The following is a 27,020-nucleotide window of genomic DNA, read 5'->3' as shown; positions in this document are numbered from 1 at the left end:
CTACTGTCGCTGTCTCTCTCACTATCTCTCATGTACACAGTCTTGTTGTCTGTCCCTGGTGCACAGTGAAATGTCTTTGTGTGTCATGTTTAGGGTTTGGTTATGCTAGTAAAGACCCCCCCCCCCCCCCCCCCCTCACACAGTAATAACAGTATGTGGAAAAAAGAGTGCTGACACTTTATTACTGATTACCATAATCAACAGTACATTTGTGAGTGTCTAGTTGAGTGATATTCCTGCTCAGCTCAGACAGCTGCTCCAGCGAGCTCGTCAGATGTTCAGACATCCACCTCCAACAGACTCTGTTAGTGTGCCCATGTCAGAAATCACAGATGACGTTTAATACATGAAAAATGTATTCTTCCAGTAACATATTAGACATTAGTATACATTTTTAATTTTTTTTCAAAAGTAATGATTATGTTTTTAATTTCACAGTTGTCCCTTTAATTTTCATTGTCTCAGCAGTATGTTGTACTTTGAATTGCCTTGTTGCTGAAATGTGCTACATAAATAAACTTGCCTTGCCTAGTAGTTCTGTGTTTGCAATATGCAGCGTACATGAAACAGAGATGCTTGAGATTATTGCTTATCTTGATTGTTCTCTTCTCTGTTTGTTACACCCCCTATCATGTATTGACGAACCTCAGCCTCTGGTCAAGAGTTTTATTAAAACAACAGATATGCCGTGAATGGTCTAATAGAGTCTACATTGCTCATCAGATAAGTCGTGGACTTGTGTGTCTGAACAGTGCTCTAAACCCTCTGGTTTATCTTCATGGAAATTAAGATATTCCCGCTCAGCTCGGACAGCTGCTCCAGCGAGCTCGTCAAGCTGTGTCGCGGCTGTCCATCACCCCTACTCAGTTTTCCCTGGTATAAATTGTCTGCTATGTGAATGAATAATATTGCATCATCTGCCATTGTAAAACATTTATTGTACTGGGTCAATGTTTTGTCTCATGTGATTTTATATTTTGCTGTTAACATGTTTAAAAAAAAGCTAAGATTAGAAAACACACTGAAAAAATTCTAGAAACTTCACAGTTCTCTGTCAAAAATGGTTTGCAGAATGGATAAGACCACTTACGGTGGTTGTGGGGCGGGGCTCAGTAATCAGTGTGATGTGTATGTATTAAAGCAGGAAGTTGATGTGTGCTTGAATGTATATACTTAAATAAACAGGATGCAAATTGTATCAGCGTCACTGATAACAACAACCCTGCATCAACTGCACATCACAGGCATACCACAGGAAGCTAGTGGTACAAGCAAAGAGCAACACAGTGTTTTCAAAATCACCAGTATTGCTGATTTACTGAGTGACCATTTTGTACAGAGAGTTAGGATATTTCCACTGCATTTACCTTTTGTTGTCATGGCCACAGAGCTGGGTCATGACAACACATGGACAAGTGAGAGATGTCAGTGTTATTACTCTGTTTTGGGACTTGACGGTTGATGCTTCACAGAGGTGAACTTTTTAAAAAAATAAAATATGACTACAAACTACTACTGTCGCTGTCTCTCTCACTATCTCTCATGTACACAGTCTTGTTGTCTGTCCCTGGTGCACAGTGAAATGTCTTTGTGTGTCATGTTTAGGGTTTGGTTATGCTAGTAAAGACCCCCCCCCCCCCCCCCCCCCCTCACACAGTAATAACAGTATGTGGAAAAAAGAGTGCTGACACTTTATTACTGATTACCATAATCAACAGTACATTTGTGAGTGTCTAGTTGAGTGATATTCCTGCTCAGCTCAGACAGCTGCTCCAGCGAGCTCGTCAGATGTTCAGACATCCACCTCCAACAGACTCTGTTAGTGTGCCCATGTCAGAAATCACAGATGACGTTTAATACATGAAAAATGTATTCTTCCAGTAACATATTAGACATTAGTATACATTTTTAATTTTTTTTCAAAAGTAATGATTATGTTTTTAATTTCACAGTTGTCCCTTTAATTTTCATTGTCTCAGCAGTATGTTGTACTTTGAATTGCCTTGTTGCTGAAATGTGCTACATAAATAAACTTGCCTTGCCTAGTAGTTCTGTGTTTGCAATATGCAGCGTACATGAAACAGAGATGCTTGAGATTATTGCTTATCTTGATTGTTCTCTTCTCTGTTTGTTACACCCCCTATCATGTATTGACGAACCTCAGCCTCTGGTCAAGAGTTTTATTAAAACAACAGATATGCCGTGAATGGTCTAATAGAGTCTACATTGCTCATCAGATAAGTCGTGGACTTGTGTGTCTGAACAGTGCTCTAAACCCTCTGGTTTATCTTCATGGAAATTAAGATATTCCCGCTCAGCTCGGACAGCTGCTCCAGCGAGCTCGTCAAGCTGTGTCGCGGCTGTCCATCACCCCTACTCAGTTTTCCCTGGTATAAATTGTCTGCTATGTGAATGAATAATATTGCATCATCTGCCATTGTAAAACATTTATTGTACTGGGTCAATGTTTTGTCTCATGTGATTTTATATTTTGCTGTTAACATGTTTAAAAAAAAGCTAAGATTAGAAAACACACTGAAAAAATTCTAGAAACTTCACAGTTCTCTGTCAAAAATGGTTTGCAGAATGGATAAGACCACTTACGGTGGTTGTGGGGCGGGGCTCAGTAATCAGTGTGATGTGTATGTATTAAAGCAGGAAGTTGATGTGTGCTTGAATGTATATACTTAAATAAACAGGATGCAAATTGTATCAGCGTCACTGATAACAACAACCCTGCATCAACTGCACATCACAGGCATACCACAGGAAGCTAGTGGTACAAGCAAAGAGCAACACAGTGTTTTCAAAATCACCAGTATTGCTGATTTACTGAGTGACCATTTTGTACAGAGAGTTAGGATATTTCCACTGCATTTACCTTTTGTTGTCATGGCCACAGAGCTGGGTCATGACAACACATGGACAAGTGAGAGATGTCAGTGTTATTACTCTGTTTTGGGACTTGACGGTTGATGCTTCACAGAGGTGAACTTTTTAAAAAAATAAAATATGACTACAAACTACTACTGTCGCTGTCTCTCTCACTATCTCTCATGTACACAGTCTTGTTGTCTGTCCCTGGTGCACAGTGAAATGTCTTTGTGTGTCATGTTTAGGGTTTGGTTATGCTAGTAAAGACCCCCCCCCCCCTCCTTCCCTCTTCACAGTAATAACAGTATGTGGAGAAAAGAGTGCTGACAGGTTTGGAGATTTTACAGTGTGCAAACTTTCTTAAATGCGGTATAAACACTTTATTACTGACTACCATAATCAACACTACATTTGTGAGTGTCCAGTTGAGTGATTCAGTTTTTTGTAAAGACGTGACAATGGAAATATTAAAAGGGGAAGGGGAGCTCTTTGTGCTATGTCACTGCTACCAGTGACCCTTTTACATAACACTGGTCATTTGATCTGTAGTATGGTATAAACACTTATTATAGCATGTTTAAGTCATAAAAAATGAGGATTTTCAGATTTTACCTGCGTCAAGGATTATTTGTTATGTCCTTTAGTTTGTATATTGCACCACCATTATAACCTAGTAAACAGTGTTTTATTCAAGATTTCTGGAAAATTATGCTCCAAAGTGCAAAGCATTGACCAGGCTTGACTAGTTGAGCTGCTGCTAGTGCAGCTGAACCGTTATCTCATAACATTACATTAGAAAGTTACATTAGAAAGTACTAAAGGGTTGTGCTCCCAGCAATGTAAAAACAGGAAAGCTGTTGCATGTTGCAATCCACACTAGCTGCCACGTCCATGTAACTGGCATGATTAGTCGAGACATGATAGGCTGACATTTTGATTTGCACTTTTAAAAAACATTTTTCTTATTAAGAACATAGAAACAGTTCTTTACAATACTGTGGAAAATTCACACTGAAACACTGATACTGACATGTAGCCACTGGTTTTCAACGACTTTCTTATCATCTCTTATCACAGTGCAGTTCATTGAATGGGGTGGCATTTTACACCTTAAGAGAAAAACACGATTACATGGATTCTGTCATATCATGTATTAATACTTTGCATGGTCATGGTTAACATTTTAACATTGTATCTAGCTGCTTCAGGAAATCACATGAACATTTTCTGTTCACTCCAACAGTGATAACAGTCCAATGAACGATCACAGGAAGTATTTTTAATGACACATTTCCTCAGTTATTTCCAGGTACCATAGCATACTTGCTTTACATTATTTGCTGCTTTTCAGGAGACAGCATGATGAACACCTCCTGTCCTCGTGTCAGCTTTGAATTTAAAGGCAGATTCCTGCCGCCTGTTTACTTCTTGGTATTCACCATTGGTCTGGTAGCTAATGGATGGGGATTGAAATCTTTGCTGCAGAAATGGAGGAAACTTAAGATCATCAATGTTTTTGTTCTGAACCTTGGTCTTGCAGATATTTTGTATCTGCTCACACTCCCGTTTCTGATGGTGTACTATTTTATGGAAGAGATTTGGATCTTTGGAGACGCATTCTGCAAGATAACAAGATTCTGCTTCAACCTGAATTTATATGGCAGCATTGGGTTCCTTACTTGTATAAGTGTGTTCAGGTACCTGGCCATTGTCCATCCAGTGAGAATGATGGGAAGATTAACTGTTACCCACTCTGTGGCTATCTCAATCATGGTTTGGCTTTTGGTGAGCATTCAAATTATTCCGGACATTTTCTACACCAAGACATTTGGAAACACCACTGGGAAATGCTACGATACCACTCATGATACATACATTGAGGATTACCTGAAATACAGTTTCGGAAGGACACTCACTGGGTTTTGCATCCCATTCCTCATCACACTGGGCTGCTATGGACATGTGATTGTCATTCTCTGCAGCAAAAATACCACTGACAAGGTACAAAAACAGAGAAGTTTGAAGTTGTTGTTCATCTTGATTGTTCTCTTCTCTGTTTGTTACATCCCCTATCATGTATTGAAGAACCTCAACCTCTTCTCAAGAGTTTTATTAAAACAGCACATGTGCTATGAGTGGTATAATAGAGTCTTCATTGCTTATCAGATAAGTCGTTGCCTTTCGTGTCTGAACAGTGCTCTCAACCCTCTGGTTTATCTTCATGGAAATGAAGATATTCCTTCTCAGCTCAGACAGCTGCTCCAGCGAGCTCGTCAGATGTTCAGACATCCACCTCCAACAGACTCTGTTAGTGTGCCCATGTCAGAAATCACAGATGACGTTTAATACATGAAAAATGTATTCTTCCAGTAACATATTAGACATTAGTATACATTTGTAAATTTTTTTCAAAAGTAATGATTATGTTTTTAATTTCACAGTTGTCCCTTTAATTTTCTTTGTCTCAGCATTATTAGTGTACTTTGAATTGCCTTGTTGCTGAAATGTGCTACATAAATAAACTTCCCTTGCCTAGTAGTTCTGTGTTTGCAATATGCAGTGTACATGAAACAGAGATGCTTGAGATTATTGCTTATCTTGATTGTTCTCTTCTCTGTTTGTTACACCCCCTATCATGTATTGACGAACCTCAGCCTCTGGTCAAGAGTTTTATTAAAACAGCAGATATGCCGTGAATGGTCTAATGGAGTCTACATTGCTCATCAGATAAGTCGTGGACTTGTGTGTCTGAACAGTGCTCTAAACCCTCTGGTTTATCTGCATGGAAATTAAGATATTCCCGCTCAGCTCGGACAGCTGCTCCAGCGAGCTCGTCAAGCTGTGTCGTGGCTGTCCATCACCCCTACTCAGTTCTCCCTGGTATAAATTGTCTGATATGTGAATGAATAATATTGCATCATCTGCCATTGTAAAACATTTATTGTACTGGGTCAATGTTTTGTCTCATGTGATTTTATATTTTGCTGTTAACATGTTAAAAAAAAAGCTAAGATTAGAAAACGCACTGAAAAAATTCTAGAAACTTCACTGTTCTCTGTCAAAAATGGTTTGCAGAATGGATAAGACGAGTGGGGTGGGGCTCAGTAATCAGTGTGATGTGTATGTATTAAAACAGGAAGTTGATGTGTGCTTGAATGTGTATACTTAAATAAACAGGATGCAAATTGTATCAGCGTCACTGATAACAACAATCCTGCATCAACTGCACATCACAGGCATACCACAGGAAGCTAGTGGTACAAGCAAAGAGCAACACAGTGTTTTCAAAATCACCAGTATTGCTGATTTACTGAGTGACCATTTTGTACAGGGAGTTAGGATATTTCCACTGCAGTTCCCTTTTTTTGTCATGGCCACAGAGCTGGGTCATGACAACACACAGACAAGTGAGAGATGTCAGTGTTATTACTCTGTTTTGGGACTTGACGGTTGATGCTTCACAGAGGTGAACTTTTTAGAAAAATAAAATATGATTACAAACTACTACTGTCGCTGTCTCGCTCACTATCTCTCATGTACACAGTCTTGTTGTCTGTCCCTGGTGCACAGTGAAATGTCTTTGTGTGTCATGTTTAGGGTTTGGTTATGCTAGTAAAGACTCCCCCCCCCCTCACACAGTAATAACAGTATGTGGAAAAAAGAGTGCTGACACTTTATTACTGATTACCATAATCAACAGTACATTTGTGAGTGTCTAGTTGAGTGATTCAGTTTTTTGTGAAGACGTGACAATGGAAATATTAAAAGGGGAAGGGGAGCTCTTTGTGCTATGCCACTGCTACGAGTGACCCTTTTACATAACACTGATCATTTGATCTGTAGTATGGTATAAATACTTATTATAGCATGTTTAAGTCATAAAAAATGAGGATTTTCAGATTTTACCTGCATCAAGGATTATTTGTTATGTCCTTTAGTTTGTATATTGCACCACCATTATAACCTTGTAAACAGTGTTTTATTCAGGATTTCTGGAAAATTATGCTCCAAAGTGCAAATCATTGACCAGGCTGGACTGGCATGATTAGTCGAGACATGATAGGCTGACATTTTGATTTGCACTTTTAAAAAACATTTTTCTTATTAAGAACATAGAAACAGTTCTTTACAATACTGCGGAAAATTCACATTGAAACACTGATACTGACATGTATTCAGTGGTTTTCAATGACTTTCTTTTCGTCTCTTATCACAGTGCAGTACATGGAATGGGGTGGTATTTTACACCTTAAGCGAAAAACATGATTACATGCATCTTGTGATATCATGTATTAATACTTTGCATGGTCATGGTTAACATTATATTTTTTATCTACCCACTTTCGGAAATCACATGAACATTTTCTGTTCACTCCCACAGTGATAACAGTCCAATGAACGATCACAGGAAGCATTTTTAATGACACATTTCCTCAGTTATTTCCAGGTACCATAGCATACTTGCTTTACAGTATTTGCTGCTTTTCAGGAGACAGAATGATGAACACCTCCTGTCCTCATGTCAGCTTTGAATTTACAGGCAGATTCCTGCCGCCTGTTTACTTCTTGGTATTCACCATTGGTCTGGTAGCTAATGGATGGGGATTGAAGTCTTTGCTGCAGAAATGGAGGAAACTTAAGATCATCAATGTTTTTGTTCTGAACCTTGGTCTTGCAGATATTTTGTATCTGCTCACACTCCCGTTTCTGATGGTGTACTATTTTATGAAGAGAAAATGGATCTTTGGAGACGCATTCTGCAAGATAACAAGATTCTGCTTCAACCTGAATTTATATGGCAGCATTGGATTCCTTACTTGTATAAGTGTGTTCAGGTACCTGGCCATTGTCCAACCAGTGAGAATGATGGGAAGATTAACTGTTACCCACTCTGTGGCTATCTCAATCATGGTTTGGCTTCTGGTGAGTGTTCAAAGTCTTCCAGACATTTTCTACACCAAGACATTTGGAAACACCACTGGGAAATGCTACGATACCACCCACAAGAAATATGTTGAGGATTACCTGAAATACAGCTTCGGATGGACACTTACTGGGTTTTGTCTCCCATTCCTCATCACACTGGGCTGCTATGGACATGTGATTGTCATTCTCTGCCACAAAAATACCATTGACAAGGTACAGAAACAGAGAAGTTTGAAGTTGTTGTTCATCTTGATTGTTCTCTTCATTGTTTGTTACATCCCCTATCATGTATTGAAGAACCTCAACCTCTTCTCAAGAGTTTTATCAAATCAGCAGGTATGCTATGATTGGTTTAATGGAGTCTACATTGCTCATCAGATAAGTCGTGGACTTGTGTGTCTGAACAGTGCTCTCAACCCTCTGGTTTATCTTCATGGAAATGAAGATATTAGTTCTCACCTCAGACAGCTGCTCCAGCGAGCATGTCAGATGTTCAGACATCCACCTCCAACAGACTCTGGCAGTGTGCCCATGTCAGAAATCACAGATGACGTGAAAAATGTATTCTTCCAGTAACATATTAGACATTAGTATACATTTGTAATTTTTTGCAAAAGTAATGATTATGTTTTTAATTTCACAGTTGTCCCTTTAATTTTCTTTATCTCAGCAGTAGTAGTGTACTTTGAATTGCCTTGTTGCTGAAATGTGCTACATAAATAAACTTGCCTTGCCTAGTAGTTCTGTGTTTGCAATATGCAGCTTATGTAACCACCAAACCATTGAGTTTGCAACAGATTGCAAGTAAGATTTCATTCATGCTATTATTTAAATTTGTGTGATTATACTGACACAATGTTTAGCATAAAATACAGTTAACAATGAATAAAATAACAAAAGGTTAATCAAATTAGAATACTGTTTAAGTTTATATATGACCATGCTGTTGTTGTCATCTGAGTATAATTCAGACTTGTATATGTGGAAAATTGTGTTTATATATGAAGAGAAAACTCTCTATGTTACTATGATTGTTCAGAAAGGCTTGCAGTATTTTATCTGAAGTAGGAACCACCAGAGGGAGACTCTTACCTTTTCATTTGTGTGGGTGAAAACCTGCCCCTGGATCACCCAAACTGTTTGCACACTTATGAATAACATCTTACATGATATGCATAACATCATACAGCTGTACTTTAAGTGCTCAAACTGCACTGCAAAAACTCCATTTCCAAGTAAGTGAGATAATCTTGTATTTGGATTTAAAAACTTGTCTGTCTTGTTTTGAGCACAAATTATATCATACTGACTATGCAGGAGTGTTTGACTTAATGTAGGTAAATATCACTTGCCTTGTCTTAATTTGACATTTTTATCTTATTTGGGATTATGTTTTTACTTAGATATATCTTATTTTTCTTGAAACAGCATGATATGGTATATTATCAACTTTATATTGGGGAAAAATATAAAATTTCAAGGTTTAAACTTTTGCAATGCGTTCACTTTTTTTTTAACCTGTTGTATTCCATTCCATAACAGTAGCAGTTCGGATCGTTTATGTCACATTCAGTATATTACATAACTATAGTCAGAATAATCAGTAGACCTAACACTTTTCTCTGATGATGAAAATAATATAAACCAAAATAGCACATATTGTACATCTACAGCACACGTGGGAACAGACATTAATATGAAGTAATTAATCATTATTGGTCAAACGTTTCATCAAAGTTGATATTTTATTAATGACCAATAAACAAGACTAGGACTCTACAGCCATGCTAGAAGCTCTGTGAGGCTGTGTTTTAAGATAAATGCTGATGTCAGCATGCTTAACATTCTAACATTTTTTAAAACCAAAGTATTGAAATTTTGTCCTGATGATGATGCTAGATGAAAAGCCAGGATCACTAAAATCAATGAGAGTCATCCTCTGGGGATCATGAATGTTTGTACCAAATTTTGTTCCAATCCATGTAGTTGATATTGAGATATTTCACTAGATACATAGAAACTTTTGTCAGCTGGTGGTGCTAGGAGTAAAGTAAGGGGATCACTATTCATTCAGATTCATCCTTTGGGGACCATGCATGTATGTACTAAATTTCATCCCAATCCATACTGCAGATGTTCAGATACTTCAGTGTATAAGTGCAAACTTTGTGGCGCTAGAGGAAAAGTCAGAGGGTTACCAAAGTAATTGAGATTCTTCCTCTTGAGACCATGAATATCTAAACAGATTTCATGGCAATTCATCCTATAGCTGGCAAAATAATTTCACTCAAAACCAAAAAGGTCAACTACATTGTGGAGGAACAGCCAGGGCATCACCAAAGTCAATGGGAGACATCATAAGGGGAACGTGAATGTTTGTACAAAATTTCATGGCAATCCAACAGTTGATAAGATATGTCAGTTTGGACCAAAGTTATTGGTCCACTGCACCAGTAGTCAGTTGACATGTTGGCTCAGTGCTTAGTGTGCATGACTCTATACCGGTATTCCCTGTGTGATGTTTTGTTGTTTTACCTTTTTTAACACTTCTGGTAATTGGACATTTTGACTCATTTTAAGAAAACTATCAAGTGAAAATCACTGACTGCACTGGCAGCCAAATTTGCTTATTTCAAGCCAAAGAAAGCTCATATCCAAAATGTTTTCATTTAAATTTGACAGGGCATTTTTGCAGCATGCTGTCAAATAAGGAGGTACATATGGAAATTCTGACTGTAATGTTCAACCTTAAAATGTTGTTATATCATGGCACTAACTATATAAAACCATGTTTTACACTTAAGCAGGTCATGTGAACGTCCACTGTCTGTTCACTCCTGTGTAAAGATTTTCAAAAGATATGTCTACTTTTAGAAATCACCACAGCTTCCAAGAACCTAGAGACCACATCCACTGTGGTATGTTGTAAAAAAAATTCTATTGTGCTTTTCAAATGATATGATAATGAGCAGAGGTTGTAAATAAGCAAATGGACAAAGCATGCACGCATGTCTTGTGAAATTTGGCCCACAGATTAATCTGTGATCTCAGATCTGCATGTGAAACAGCAATGCTTCAAACAGGAAGCCTCATTTGAATATAGTAGGTCATGTTCTCTTCCACCTCTTATAAGGAAAGGGTTTGAACTAACTTCTTTTCAGAAGACAGAATGAATAACACATCTTGTCCTCGTGTCAATTTTGACTTTGAACACAGATTCCTGCCTCCTGTTTTCATCTCAGTATTCATTGTTGGTCTGGTAGCTAATGGATGGGGATTGAAGTCTTTGCTGCAGAAATGGAAAAAACTGGGACATGTCAATGTTTTTGTTCTGAACCTTGGTCTTGCAGATATTTTGTATCTGCTCACACTTCCATTTCTGATGGTGTACTATTTTATGAAGAGTAAATGGATCTTTGGAGACACATTCTGCAAGATAACACGATTCTGCTTCAACCTGAATTTATATGGCAGCATTGGATTCCTTACTTGCATAAGTGTGTACAGGTACCTGGCCATTGTCCATCCAATGAGAGTGATGGGAAAATTAACTGTTACCCACTCTGTGGCTATTTCAGTCATGGTTTGGATGTTGGTGAGCGTTCAAAGTCTACCGGACATGTTCTACACCAAAACATTTGGAAACAAACCTGGGAAATGCTACGATACCACTCATAAGACATATGTTGAGGATTACCTGAAATACAGCCTCGGATGGACACTTACTGGGTTTTGTCTCCCATTCTTCATCACACTGGGCTGCTATGGACATGTGATTGTCATTCTCTGCCACCAAAATACCACTGACAAGGTACTGAAAAAGAGATGCTTGAAATTATTGCTCATCTTGATTGTTCTCTTCTCTGTTTGTTACATCCCCTATCATGTGTTGAAGAACCTCAACCTCTGGTCAAGAGTTCTGTCCAAACAGCAGATATGCCATGAATGGTCTAATGGAGTCTACATTGCTTATCAGATAAGTCGTGGACTTGTGTGTCTGAACAGTGCTCTCAACCCTCTGGTTTATCTTCATGGAAATGAAGATATTCCCGCTCAGCTCAGACAGCTGCTCCAGCAAGCTCGTCAGATGTCCAGCCATTTGTTTCTGTCAAACTACGGCTGTGTGCCTGTGGCACAAACTACAGATGAAGATTAATATCAGTTAAGATTTTAATATCAGTTACTTAATAAAACAAATATCTCAAGCAGCTGTTCTTCCAAGCTTATCAAGTAGCTGCCCATCACAACAAGTGCCATTATATTACTACAATATGAATTAAATTGTCAGTCATTCTCTTGTTGCATCCTTTGCCTGGGTATTACTTCTGCTGTGTCAAGTAACATTTTTGATTTTGTGGTTGTTGTGCTGTCATTACCACGTGCAGAAAGATCTTCCAAATAAACAGGAAATTCAGACAACCACAGCTCTTTCATGTGTCACTGTCTACTTTCAGAACACGTTTGTTTGTGGAGTGATTCTGATCATGCAATATGTCAAATGGTGGGGAAACATGGTTCCACACATGCTCACTATTTGTTTAAGACAGGACATAGTTTGAGAAATTAAAATGTCCTATTGATACACAGCTGAAATGGAAACTTATACTCTTATGCTATTGTCATAAGATTGTGTTATTCTGCTTTATAGTCAAAAGCACATTGTAATACTTCTTCTTCTCTGCTTCTCATGTGAAAATGCTCTTAACAGGTACCAGCAAAGGTGAGCTGTGGGGCTCAGTCACTGCAACGTTACTGTACTGTAACTTTACTCATTAGACAGAGGCAGAGAGGGAAAGTTCTTTAGGAGGAAAGACAGTCAAGGATTCGGCTTTCAACTCTTAATTCTCAGAACACCGCGAAAAACTCCCCAGAGAGATTGTAAACTAATTAAAAGAAACATATTAGGATTATGAATATGGGATGATTATGATGCATATGGCTGTATGTACAAATACTGACACTGAACTTCGTACAGCATCTCTTCAGCCTAGCAAAGCGGGGGACCTGCATTACTAAATGTGAACTGGTTATTGCAATAAAACTCTGAAAGACAACTTGCTCTCTGAATTTCCACAACAATTCTGGCGACGAGGATGGGATTTCAACATGTGAACCAGTGGCGGCTCATCGCTGAGGGAAAAACCATGCACGGCAGAGGTCGAAGAGTCCAGTCTGACCCACTTTCACATTTGAGAGCAGTGAAACGCCTTGAATACTTTTCTCATTTGGCCTGATAATGTTGTGCAGCTGATATACACAAATTGGGTTTTCTGGGTTAAATTCAACCCATATTAATCAAAAGGCACCATTCAAAATTGATTTTGTTTTTTACATTCATTGAAATTATTGTGGCTGTCAGTGGCCTGACAGCAGACCATAGTGATATGGTGTGTTCTGAAATAGATAGAAGTGAGAGCCAGTGTGTGTGGTGTGTAGGAAAGAGAGGAAAAATGGAGAAGGAAAAGACAGGATGGGTCGGGTCTTTTCATATAGTGTATTTCATCAGCGGGGCAGTTCAAAGTGTTTGTCATAAAAAATTAAAAGAAAGAAACACATTACAAGAGGATGGTCTTGTTAAAGAGTATGGTCTTGACCTGCTCTACATGAGGGGAGTCATGAGACTGCTTTTGTTGTGATTTGGCACTGTATAGATGGAGCTTGCTTGACTTGATTGAAATAATTAAAAGCTATAGGACAACCACTCAGTGTTTATTGTGTTCATTTGATAACAGCATTATACTATTGACATTTTGATGTAAAGTAACAGCAATTTGTAACAGTGCAGCTGGGAAAGTTGTTTCGGTCTGAATTTGTGCTTATGTTGCCTATGAGCACATTGTGTCATCAAAACATTCAAAATTTAATGAATATCAATGGATTTGATTTATTACAACTCCTACACTCTTTCTTAAAAAAAGGAGTAGTTATAGCAGACTGTTCTTGTGTGTGTATGTGTGTGTGTGTTAGCTAATTAGGTAGGGCTAGCTCGTTTAGGTTTGGCAGTAAACAAGGTGGTGTATCAGTCAAGACACAGGTATAAAGATGAGGAGAAGTAATCTCTTCTCTGAACTGTATTGTGTTCTAACAATATTTAATGGCACAATTCAACACCCAGTATTGTCATCAGTCTAGAATAACAAATAAATCACCATTAGACACTGGCATCTTGAAAACAATAGGACATAAACTACTGTTAAGCATGAATAAAGAAATGTCTATATATATATACAGATATATATTACCAAATAAAACCACCAAGACTCATTAAAATATAGATCTATCAATAAGCATATCTCTCATCATGCTGGGCACATGTAAATATGTGGTTAACCTTATGAGATAGAAACATATCAATGAAGTAACAGACATTTACTTGTTGTCATTGACTCAATACTTGGAATATTACAAACTGGATCACACAGGAAGTAATAAGGATGATAATCGTCACAGGTAAGTGAACCTAAACTATAATGTGGTGCACGCTGAACTTGAGCACTCACTTTTTCCACATACAATGGCAAAACGAGGTACATACGTCATCTCCTATAACCAGATAATGTGAGTATTAAAGTGATATGCACCCAGAAATGTCTGAGCCTTTTATACAGTGGTTCAAAAGTTTGGTATAAAGGCTGATTTGACTGCCATAAATTGAACGTGTTTAACAGCGAAATTGGGAACCAGGAAAAGGAAGGGGTCTGCATAGAAGTGATGACTTATTGATAATTACAGAATAATTACAATCAGACCATTGAGACATGGGTACCAAAAATAGCAAAAACAGGAAAAAGAACCAAGTGATGTGAAATCACTTGTGACTATGCTTGTGACAAGTGACTATGCAAATTACCAGGGCCATATCAATGCACTGCTCACACAAATAGAGGCTAGGTTCACTCCACAAATGGAAACAAGAACCAAACGAAGCAGTGGCAGATTACCTGGTGCATCTGACCAAAGTGTATGATGCAAACAGTGGTCTCACAAAACCTGCAAACAACCAAGATGACTTGCCATGGGAAACACATCTGAAATCCTACTTCATCCAAGGACTGCTTCCGGGGATATAGGCTGGCCTTTGGCCCTCAACTAAATCATACACCACAATTTGTAAAATATGATCCAAGAGATCTAATGTATGCGTATGAGTGGCAGCTGAAAGGAAAAAACCCAAGGGCTGTAAGAGCAGAATTAGTGTAAAAAGCACAGACACATGAAGAGATAGGACATACAATACATGAAGTAATAGGATTTTCACTGCACCACACACATCTCATATGAACAGGACAAAACATATGAACAGGGATGGCTTAAAACAGGTACACAAAGTGACAGATTAAGTATGAGGTGGCTGTATTGGAAAGAGGACATGTGCAGGAGGAGAGAAAGTACTAGAAGACCATAAATACTGCTTTTTCAAAATGCATGACTCAGTTCCACATTTTTCTTTGGCAAAAGGGTCAAAACAGGATCGGAAACAGGAGGGAATTAGGTCTGTGGTGAAAGACTGTGTTGAATCATCATTCTTATCAGAAACAAGCAAGACTTTTAGTCATTGCAACAGCTGACTCCCTAGAGCTGACAGATATTCCTACAACTCTCTGGGCGAGAGTAAATACCGTAAAATGTTGGTCTGATTAAGCATGTGCAACCAACTGAAATTGTTGATTTGGCTAATCCATTTTTCAGTTTTCTTGTGCTCATAGATTTCCAGTACTGGCTTTGCCTTCTCCTTTAAAGGGAAGACGTACAGCTGGACCAGATTAGCACAGGGGTATTGTGAAAGTACAGCAATGTTTTCTGCAGCATTAAAAGACAGGGTTTAACCTTACTCTCTTACAGTATGATTGATGACTTAATGATCTGTTCACCAACAGAAGAGGCCTGTGAAAATAATACAAAAAAATTGTTGCAACATATAAAATGATATGGTAATGGTCACCAAGCTAGTCTTAGCAAATTGGTGCAGCGACAGGTGATCTTTCTGGGGCGTGACCATAGAACAAGGTAAATCCTTATATCCAGAACATGTAGCAACTACATATACAAAATATTCCAAACAAACAAAGAAGCAGGTGATGCCATTTCTAGGAATTACCTCATACAGTACCAGTTAGCAGTCATAATTTATGGTAGAGGACTGACTGCACATAAGAAAGTGACATGGACTTTTACATACTTAAAACAGCTCTACAGAATACAAAGATATTCGGGCTACCAGACATGACGAAACCATTCAGACAGACAGTTGATGAGAAAAATGACCACATGTCCTCCGTGCTACTACAAGAGCATGGAGACAGATAAAGACCAGTTGCATACTTACCTTAATTTAATGGCACAATTCAACACACAGTATTCTCATCAGTCTAGAATAACAAATAAATCACCATTAGACACTGGCATCTTGAAAACAATAGGACATAAACTACTGTTAAGCATGAATAAAGAAATGTCTATATATATATATATATACAGATATATATTACCAAATAAAACCACCAAGACTCATTCAAATATAAATCTATCAATAAGCATATCTCTCATCATGCTTGGCACATGTAAATATGTGGTTAACCTTATGAGGTAGAAACATAACAATGAAGTAACAGACATTTACTTGTTGCCATTGACTCAATACAGAGATCTAATGTATGCGTATGAGTGGCAGCTGAAAGGAAAAAACCCAAGGGCTGTAAGAGCAGAATTAGTGTAAAAAGCACAGACACATGAAGAGATAGGACATACAATACATGAAGTAATAGGATTTTCACTGCACCACACACATCTCATATGAACAGGACAAAACATATGAACAGGGATGGCTTAAAACAGGTACACAAAGTGACAGATTAAGTATGAGGTGGTTGTATTGGAAAGAGGACATGTGCAGGAGGAGAGAAAGTACTAGAAGACCATAAATATTGCTTTTTCAAAATGCATGACTCAGTTCCACATTTTTCTTTGGCAAAAGGGTCAAAACAGGATCGGAAACAGGAGGGACTTAGGTCTGTGGTGAAAGACTGTGTTGAATCATCATTCTTATCAGAAACAAGCAAGACTTTTAGTCATTGCAACAGCTGACTCCCTAGAGCTGACAGATATTCCTACAACTCTCTGGGCGAGAGTAAATACCGTACAATGTTGACCAGTAGCAGCTGCAGAAAAAACCATTATGGCTTCCAGAGATTTGGTAGATAATCAAAACTTGACACTACTGGTACCACATTCCATGTCAATTATTCTGTTGGAGCAAGACTGCTCTGCCGCTAGATGGATGATATATTATGCAATGTTGTTGGAAGCGCCTTACTGTGCTATGCCTAACCCTGCAACTCTTATTCCCACTGCTGATTGCATGGTGGCAACAAATGAAATGTGCAGTCCAAGGTGAGACCTTAAGGACACACCACTGGTTAATGCAGCACTGGAGCTTTTTGTGGACGGATCAGTAGCAGATTTGCTGGATGCTGTACTAGTACCCAAACAGGCAATATGTATAGCGAGGCGCACACAAATAACACAGACTCTGTTTCAACAGGAAATGCAAGAGCAGACGCAGTGGCAAAGCTCTAACCTCTTCCTCTTTACAGATGTTGTACACAGATGCCACTACAGCTGACTTAACAGATTTACAGAGCTACATGGGGACAACAGATGCTGCAAAGCACACACCCTCTGCAAAACGAATCATTTGAACGCCTACAAATGGACTTTATTGAATTAAGTCCAATTGAAGGGAAGCAATACTGTCTTGTCACAGTAGACATGTTTTCCAAATGAGTTGAGGCCTTCCCAACAACAAAAATGAATGCTAGTGACAGCGCAAAGATGCTGATAAGGGAAATAATACTCAAATTTGGTATTCCAAGAAAAATCAGTGGTGACAATGGCACACATTTTGTGAACAAAGCAATCACTTTGCTATCTGACTATTTGGGAATTTACCTAAAACAACACTGTGCCTACCACCCATAGAGTGGAAGGGTAGTAGAGAGAGAAAATGGCACTCTCAAAAACAAACTGACCAAATGTGCTGAGACAGGACTAACCTGGACAAAGGTTCTTCCCCTGGTGTTAAGAGCACATGTCAGACTCAGAATCAATCTCAGTCCTTTTGAAATCCTATTTGACAGACCAATAAACAAAGGTATTGGACCAGCTAAAAGACAACTCCCTGGCACAGAGGAATGTACTAATGAAATGCTGAGGTACTGTGCAAACTTGTCCTCTGTTCTTAGTGCAATCCACACACAGATGAAAGCAGCGCTTCCTCAAGAAAGGCCAGGCAACCTACATAACCTCGAGCCTGGAGACTGGGTGGTGATAAGGACTTTTGGAGAAAATGTTGGAACCAGACCAGGTGGCAAGGGCAATACCAAGTCCTCCTCACCACCATCTCAGCAGAGAGTCGCAGAGAGAGCCACATGGTTGCACACCAGCCACTGCAAACAGGTAAAGATGCCCCACTCAAGACGGAGGCCCAAAGAGATCCTTTACATGTTCCTCTAAAATGATCAAGCAAGCACCTCAGAGCCTGATAACTGAACAGAGAGAGAGATACCCCGAGCTCTGACAGAACACATCTTTAATTACCTGTTGTACATATTGATTAAGCAATGCTGCAATACCCCAGCATTCAAAGACTGCATCTTGAAGGAAGATTTATACGGACTGTTTCTTGTGAGAAACTTTAATGTGACATACATACTAATGAAATATAGGACTCACCCATGGGGGTGCGAGTGATTGTACACACCCAAAGTGAGCATTGATAATTTAGACAAACCTTAAGCACTCACTTGTTTTAAAGAACATGCACTCACAGGTGTTATTTCAGTAACTGAGTTTAAAGTGAGGTATTTCACTATTTAGTCCACACATCCCCACATAGAACTGACAGAGTAACTGGAAGCAGCTAAATTCAAGAATGATTGGCAGATTTTTTTTTCATGTCAGGGAAAACTGACATGATAATAGGCATGATCAGCATTCATATGAAAGTAAGAATCAGTTCCTGCCTTTGTGAGAGGGTTGGCTTTAGATTTCCACATAATCTTCCATTTTTAAACACTGTGACGACAAATTCAAGAGAAGTCTCACCCACAGACTGTAAAGGAAGTCCTCTCAGAAAAAAGTCACATTTTTCTTTCTCTCACTATTTATTCACATCCCATTTCTATAAAACACCAGCACACTCAAAGAAGGAAGGATTTGGACAATGAATTACACATCTTGTCAACGTGTCAACTTTGACTTTTCAAGCAGATTCCTGCCTCCTGTTTTCATCTTAGTATTCATCGTTGGTCTGGTAGCTAATGGATGGGGTTTGAAGTCTTTGCTGCACAACTGGAAGAAACTAAAGATCATCAATGTTTTTGTTCTGAACCTTGGTCTTGCAGATATTCTGTATCTGCTCACACTCCCGTTTCTGATGGTGTACTATTTTATGAGGAGTAAATGGATCTTTGGAGATACATTCTGCAAGATAACAAGATTCTGCTTCAACCTGAATTTATATGGCAGCATTGGGTTCCTTACTTGTATAAGTGTGTACAGGTACCTGGCTATTGTCCATCCAGTGAGAATGATGGGAAGATTCACTATTACCCACTCTGTGGCTATCTCAGTCATGGTTTGGCTTTTGGTGAGCATTCAAAGTCTTCCGGACATGTTCTACACCAAAACATTTAGAAACAAGCCTGGGAAATGCTACGATACCACCCACAAGAAATATGTTGAGGATTACCTGAAATACAGCCTTGGATGGACACTCACTGGGTTTTGTCTGCCATTCCTCATCACACTGGGCTGCTATGGACATGTGATTGTCATTCTCTGCCGCAAAAATACCATTGACAAGGTACAGAAAAAGAGATGCTTGAGATTATTGCTCATCTTGATTGTTCTCTTCTCTGTTTGTTACATCCCCTATCATGTGTTGAGGAATCTCAACCTCTGGTCAAGAGTTTTATTAAAACATCAGATATGCCGTGAATGGTCTAATAGAGTCTACATTGCTCATCAGATAAGTCGTGGACTTGTGTGTCTGAACAGTGCTCTCAACCCTCTGGTTTATCTTCATGGAAATGAAGATATTACTGCTCAGCTCAGACAGCTGCTCCAGCGAACTCGTCAGACACTCAACTCTAGCAGTGTGCCTGCAGCACAAATTACGGAGGGGGTTTAACACAATTTATTAATAGTAATTCTGTAAACATATCTCCTAGTAATTCCAATTGTGGCCCCTCTAGTTTGTTATTATGTTATGATGTATCGTGTGTGTTTTTTTAATGTCACATTGAGTTATTATTTTTGTCATTATTCTAGTGCAATTCTAGTGTGTGTGTGTGTGTGTGTGTGTGTGTGTGTGTGTGTGTGTGTGTGTGTGTGTGTGTGTGCGTGTGTGTGTGTGTGTAAAATGATAACTTATTACCATTGTGGTCCTCCATATATTTATCCTTTATGTTTTAGAGAGCAGAGAGTGTTTTCTTTTTTTATATTCATTTATAGAGAAAATACATTCACAATCACTATATTATGATTTCATGTTATCTAAAACAGGAGAACAAAAGAGCTATAATTATTTATATGAATTTTATTGAAAGTGAAGGATGCAACAACACTTTAAAACCATAAATCAACTCTGCCTGAAAACCACATGCCCTCCTTTGTCAATTGTACACAATCAACTTTGCATTGAGTGTATTAGTCATAAAACAAAACAACACAATGGTTTGCAAATTTCAAAATAAACAAAACTACAAAAAACACTACTTTTACCAACCTTTTTTGTCATGCAGAAGTTGCATCTCCCTCTCTTTTGTCCCCTTGTGACAATTGACTGTGGTACTGCAGATTGATCAGGGCAGGATTAGAGAAGTCACAAGGGCCTCTCTCTCATTTCCTCCATGTTGTCATCCTCTTCTAATACTTCCTCTTCAACTCACTGTCTTCTTTTTCATCCCCTCCACTCTAGGGAGGACTGTGTTGGGCAACCACTATGTTGGTTGTCTGGGATTTGATGAGTTTGTTACTTTGTATGGGCTTGCTTTCAGGTGCAGATGCCCACCTGGGTGGGAACCCTGGCAAATGTAACATATGTAACAATATGGTGGGATCACAGGCAGTTCTTGTGACAGTGTCAAAGTTCCCTTGAGCTCTGTACCCACTGTCCCAATGACAAAAATATACAGACATGTCAGTCTATAATTTCACAGTTTCAAGATTCCACATAACTATCCTTAACCTTGATTTGACCTCCTCTAGGGATTTTAAAATCCTTTTGAATAAATACAGGTCAAACTTGACCCAGAACACCCTATGTAGAAATATTTATATCAGCTGTGCAAAAATAAACAATTTTTAAATATTTCCATTTCTGTACATATATCCTGGGCCACTTTAAGAAAAGTCATAACATTTTCAGACTTACAGAATATCACTCAGGGTGTCTTCACTGCTTTCAAATGTCAAATGGGTTTGCCCCAAACATTATGTAAGGGTTAAAATACTAATAATTTGAACATGTTAAAGGTGTTATCTAATTTGAATTTTCAACACTTTCTCATTAATATATTAATTTTAGTCCTGTATATTGCCCCCTGTTGACATTACATAGTGTATTTTCCACTGTAAATTATGGCCCTTTATTATCTCATTTTTATCAACTTTCTCAAGATTTATTTATCATCAAGTTATCTGTTCACTCTTGGACTTGGATTTGGTCCTTATCAGATGTCGAATGAGACATTTTGTTCTAAAAGAAACCCAAACTAATGCCATGATTAGCAAAGAAAATGCTACAATGACTGCTATCACATCCCCACAGTGATAGGCATACTTATATGACTTGTTGTGCAGTTGTGCTGCACCCTTGTGTCTCATGACATACTCCATCCAAAAAAAATTGGCACTGTCGTTCGGCTATATTGGTTTGTCATGATAACGTTTTGAGAGTTTGAGCATATTTTGTTTAAAGGACTTTTCTGGGTCTAAAATATTCTTCAGAGCACTTGTCAGAGACTTTACATCCAGTTTTGTCACGTCAATCTCAGCCACTCCCCAGGCCTTCATACACGCCATGTTGTCGTACTGGTCAAAGATGAGAGGAACGCCCAGAACTGTGAAACCATGGTAGATGGCCTCGTAAAGGCTGTTAGTACCCCCATTTATGACAAAAACCTTGGTTTTAGAGTGACCTAGTATATCGCAGCCATTCAACTAGCATGGTGTTGTTTCTCAGAGTGACAGGTCTTTCCCTCATGTGTCTCCAAACAACCCTGAAGGAGGTTAGCAAATGCTGAGATGAAGATCTTCGATATCTCAGGGCCAAGGTCTCTAAGCAGGGTTCCCAGAGTCATGATGATCACCCCATGTTCACCAGAATTCTGCATAAATTCCTCTAAATCTAATGGAAGAGGTTTGGAGGGCTTACACTGAAGCCCTCCAATGTAGATGACATTGGGCGTGGTGAGGTGAGGGGACTTGAATGTAAAGTCAACCCAAATTAACCAGAGATAAGCTCCCTGGATGAGAGACATGACGCTAACATCATGTCCAAAATAATGATTGCACACAGCCGGATAAGGTGGATTGGAGACATAGTGGTACATGTAAACCAATACGCTATGATAGATTGTATTATTTATTCTTTGAAAAAACTCAATTTTGTTAGAGAAATGGGAAAACAATTACTGGAGATTGTGTGCCAACAGCATTCCACCTGAACTAGATCATATCCAGTTTCCTTCAGCTCCTTAATTCTCATTCTCAAAGATGCTGATGGCTAGTTTTGCCACAACTTTCTGGTTTTCCCCTATCATGTTGAAAAGGTTCAGAAATGCCCACAGCGAGCCTTGACACTGTCTCTATAGACCTCTTCAAGTGGTCATGAAGGCTTGGCTCTCTATGTTTTGGGACTGCTCCTGGGTGACGGTGATGGAGGTGTAATGGGGTGAGAATTCGGAAATGTACCAGCTGGTGGAAGAATGCAGCACTGTGATTTGATGTCCCTGAGAATGAAGCTCTTCTACTAGGATTTTCATGTTAAGCCAGCTGTTCCATCTATGGGTTACACCATCACAACTGCCGCACAGAGTTGCTGAAAATAGCATGACGAATGCCAAGGTTGGATATGACCCCATCACTGTGGAAGAGACAGAACTTACTGAACAATTAATTGCAGTTCATAGTCTTCAAACTAACCAAGATCTCTTCCTAATCTGTTTCCAGTTTCTCTTGTAAGTATGTTACTTGTATATATATATAACAGCTGCCTGTTGCTGTTGGTAAAAGGGTTAATGAGAGCACTAATAATGATGAATTCAGAGAATGTGCAGGTTGTAAAACCAAAGCCAGTGAGCCAAAGAGGATAAAAAGCCTCATAGAGCTAGATTTGGTTTATAATTCTCTGTGGGCTCCTAATTCCATTCGCATAGTATAGGTTGTCATTTGATTCATTGTTGTTATAAAAAGACTAATTAAGACTAATTCAATACAAAATTCTACACAGAGTACACTGCAGCCAGTATAAACTGCACAAAATGGGACTCACAGAAAATGACACATGCCTACACTGTACAGCTAACACCACAGATGACAAAATTCACGCAGTCTGGCTCTGCCCACTCATACAAGCATTCTGGACAAACATCACACACAAATTATCTTCTATCTTGGGTCGCAGCATCCCACTCTGCCCCTCCATCTGCCTCCTTGGTGACCTTTCCCAACTTGAACCGCCACTGAAATATGAGCAGCCCACCATGGTCACACTAGTAATCACTAAGAAAACAATACTACTCAACTGTAAAAATAGAAATAATCTTACAATATCCCAATGGCTTGATTTACTCTCTGAATACCTATCAATGGAAAGGCTAAAGACAGAAAGAAACAAAAGCAGAAACAAAGCAGAAACATTCAAAAAGCTATGGATTCCTTTCATTCTCACCATCCGTAGGCCCACAAGCACTCACTCACACACTCACCACGCACAAAAAAATGAACACACATACCACACAATACTCAACCACACAGCACATGCACAAATAACCAACAGCATGCCAGCGATGCTAATGCATGTCTCTTTGCCTTCATTCATTTATTTGTTTTTTGAGGTTTTTTCTCTAATAATTTGTTTTGTCTGCATTCTATTATTAGCCTCCCGTTTAATAAGTCTGTCTGTATTTGTTGATATATGTCTCTCCTTGTCTCACCTTGTCATGCCTTGTATGTCATGTCAATCACTTTTTTGCGTATCCTAAAAAAAAAATTTAAAAAAACAAAAAGACATATTAGTCTTTCTTGCTGCCTTTTTACTGTTTATACTTATGACAAAACTGTATGCTCTTTGGCTCAGAATAAACCTTTGACAAACATGTGAACTACATGTCTACATGTGTTTCTTTTAAAACTGATAGGGGTCACTTTAAAGAACAATGTGTGGTATGTGTGTGTGTGTGTGTGTGTGTGTGTGTGTGTGTGTGTGTGTGTGTGTGTGTGTGTGTGTGTGCTTGTTTAAATGCCTGTTGAGGTCCGTGTGTATCGTATTTTGAGCATTCTCAAGTTGATCTTCATCCAGCTTTTCTTCTCCAAACGTTGCCAACATCTACAATATTTATTTAACTTTGAATCTATTAGAGTTATGTTTATGTTCGGCCCTCTGCCACATAGTATGCCTTGTTTCTCATGTCTCAATTAGTTTTTAGGGGTTTGTGTGTGTGTGTGTGTGTGTGTGTGTGTCATGCATCCGTTCTTTATAGTGTGCACAGCATGATATTAAATGTCAAATGCTAAAATTATTAGACCAAAATTGGAGCAAACAAATGCAACATCACAAAACACTCCAGTGTGCAAATCTGTGATTCATCTGGTTTGTACATTTTGTCTATGTGGCAATAATCACCACATCTAGTAATGTAGAGCACAACCACACACCCTTGCAAAAAAGTACGCAGGATATAGCAAAACCACAGATGCACTCCTCACTGAGCTGTCATATAGACTCAAATGTCAAGTGAAGAGGGGCCTGATAGCTTTTGAAATAAATTTAAATGTGTGGTTTTAAGCAGATACAACATATTGTACAATGAAACAACATGTTGTTCTGCAGGCCTGTTTATGTGGTGTGATGAAACGCATCTAAGCAATATTTTCTATTAAAACCACATTGTGCATAAAATGTTTAAAACTGAGCACACAAGCAGAAACACAGAATTTGTCAGTAAAATAGGTCTTCGCGGCCTCTGAGGTTATCATTCGACAGTCCTGCTGAGTCTCTGGTTGAAAGGCAAGTGTGCACTGCAGTTTACTGCTTCTTTTGCACTTCTGGTTAGATGCTAAGCTGTATGTCGTTGTCTCAGTACTTGTACTCTGTGCAATGACAGTAAAGATGAATTAAATCTAATCTAATCTAAGTTAATGTATAACTCTGTATGTCCCTAGCTAGACAGGTCCTTTCTGCTGCCTTTTTATCCAAATAAATCTAATCATGCTGAGGTCCCCCTCTGAACCCTCTGTCCTGATTTTTTGCTGTTACAGCTATTTTGCTTCTCTGCTCAAACACCATCTAGATTTTACAAACTTCCACAATGCACAATTTTAGTGAGCTATTAAATATTAAATGTGCAATCTCTCTATCACTGCGCACCAAAGTAAGTATTTAATATGCTTATTTAGTAAAAAAAAAAAAAAAAAAAAGTCCAAAAAAGTAAAAGATATCCCTCTCTCCCATCTTGAATGAAGAAAATAGAAGAAACAAAGGCATATACTTTATAAATAATTTGTTATGCTGTTGTCAGAAACAATGTTTCTTCATTAAAGAGTACAGTGTTGATTTGGTAATGAATGTAATGTTCTCATGTTGTAGATACTGAGTCAGAGTATATTACCTCACATGCACGTCAGCCATTGGTAAACATTTGGCACATCTGTATTTTTTTCTCCATTGCTTGCAGATTACAGAAGATAACCAAGTTTATCTTCAAACCTGATGGTTTCAGATCAGCACAAAACAGTCCCAAGATAAGAAAGGCACAGACAAACTCAAAACACAGACTATTAGATAGGATCTGCATTATTTTAACCCACACAAGTATGGGCAGTTCCACATGCATGTATTAGTGTCTCTGCTCTGACCTACATGTTTTACAAATGTCTAATTGGGTATTGTTAAACCGGTCTTAAGGTGTGTGCATGATCCATTTATATCTTAGTTTTTTTTAAAATTCATTTATTCACCTTTATTTATGCAGGATGTTTGATTAAAGGGGAACTCCACCACAATTGCATATGTGGAAAAAGTTGTATTGCTTGCATGATCTAATAAATTCTCTTAAGTAACATCACTTGAGTCATTGGGTTGGGGGAGAAGACTACAAGTATATATAAAAATGAAATCTGGGAGTGTAGAGTTAGAAAGAAGTATAGGTGGCTCCTCATCTCTGCTTGAGGTTATAGCAGCTCCAGGCTACATTGGCTGCCTGCTATTAGCTTAACACACCCAAATATCCGACTGAACTGTCGGTAGTCAAGTTGCATTGTGGATGATATATTACTTCCAGTACTTTTTTCAAACTGTCCATCGTGAGTCCAACAAGGTGCAATGTGAAATTGGTGGAGTACTTTTTTAAGAGTTTGTTACTCTCTTTTGCATGTGCACCCTGTGTGCACAGAACAAGAAAAGCAGGGGTGTTGAAAGAGTCTCAAGTTTATGTCTAAAATCCTTGTCATGTCTGGCATGAGTTCAAGTCTTGAGTGTCAAGTCTACAGCTCTGCCAAACTAACACACTTATAGATTCATGTATATATTCTTGAGGAGGCACATTAAGAATATCTCTACGACGCGTTTGCTGCCCCTAAAGACAAACAGCTGCAGGCAGCAGAAATGAAGATCCCAGGACTTTTAACATGATTATTGGAAGACCACTTTTGGTTGTCTAATACAATACATGATGTAGCAGGTATTCAAGAGTCTTTTTCTTCTAATCATCAGTATCCTTTTGTATATCGAAGTCTATGGTCACAATAGTACATTTAAACCATGATTGTTCCATTCTAGAAAGTATAAATACAGTAGTGCATCATTTCAAAGTCATGTCTGGACTTTCAAACTCTCAAATATCACACCCTCCCCACTGAACGTACACTGCACAGCAGACAACAGTGCTGTTACTGCTGTTCTTTAAACCAGACATACACGTTGAGTGAAAGCAGTG

At 38.6% G+C, this 27,020-nt stretch overlaps 4 protein-coding genes and 1 pseudogene across 4 annotated transcripts; 4 read left to right on the top strand and 1 right to left on the bottom strand.

Annotated features, from left to right (window-relative positions):
- Positions 1-4,233: 4,233 nt before the first annotated feature.
- LOC121896193 (P2Y purinoceptor 1-like) lies at positions 4,234-5,237 on the top strand. Its single transcript, XM_042409931.1, has one exon. It carries the CDS (start codon positions 4,234-4,236, stop codon positions 5,218-5,220), a length of 987 nt encoding a protein of 328 aa, XP_042265865.1. The 3' UTR covers positions 5,221-5,237.
- Positions 5,238-7,371: 2,134 nt separating this feature from the next.
- On the top strand, positions 7,372-8,376 carry LOC121895728 (P2Y purinoceptor 1-like). The gene has a single exon (XM_042409150.1). The coding sequence runs from the start codon at positions 7,372-7,374 to the stop codon at positions 8,374-8,376; it is 1,005 nt and encodes a 334-aa protein (XP_042265084.1).
- A 2,590-nt stretch (positions 8,377-10,966) lies between these two features.
- On the top strand, positions 10,967-11,956 carry LOC121895727 (P2Y purinoceptor 1-like). Its single transcript, XM_042409149.1, has one exon. The coding sequence runs from the start codon at positions 10,970-10,972 to the stop codon at positions 11,954-11,956; it is 987 nt and encodes a 328-aa protein (XP_042265083.1). The 5' UTR covers positions 10,967-10,969.
- Positions 11,957-17,908: 5,952 nt separating this feature from the next.
- Positions 17,909-22,916, bottom strand: LOC121895726 (annotated as a pseudogene).
- On the top strand, positions 18,974-20,094 carry LOC121896349 (P2Y purinoceptor 1-like). Its single transcript, XM_042410174.1, has one exon. It carries the CDS (start codon positions 19,022-19,024, stop codon positions 19,988-19,990), a length of 969 nt encoding a protein of 322 aa, XP_042266108.1. The 5' UTR covers positions 18,974-19,021; the 3' UTR covers positions 19,991-20,094.
- Positions 22,917-27,020: the final 4,104 nt, after the last annotated feature.

This window comes from Thunnus maccoyii, chromosome 4, assembly GCF_910596095.1.
Source record: "Thunnus maccoyii chromosome 4, fThuMac1.1, whole genome shotgun sequence".
Lineage (NCBI taxonomy): Eukaryota > Metazoa > Chordata > Actinopteri > Scombriformes > Scombridae > Thunnus > Thunnus maccoyii.
This window is presented reverse-complemented; position numbering and strand designations above follow the sequence as displayed.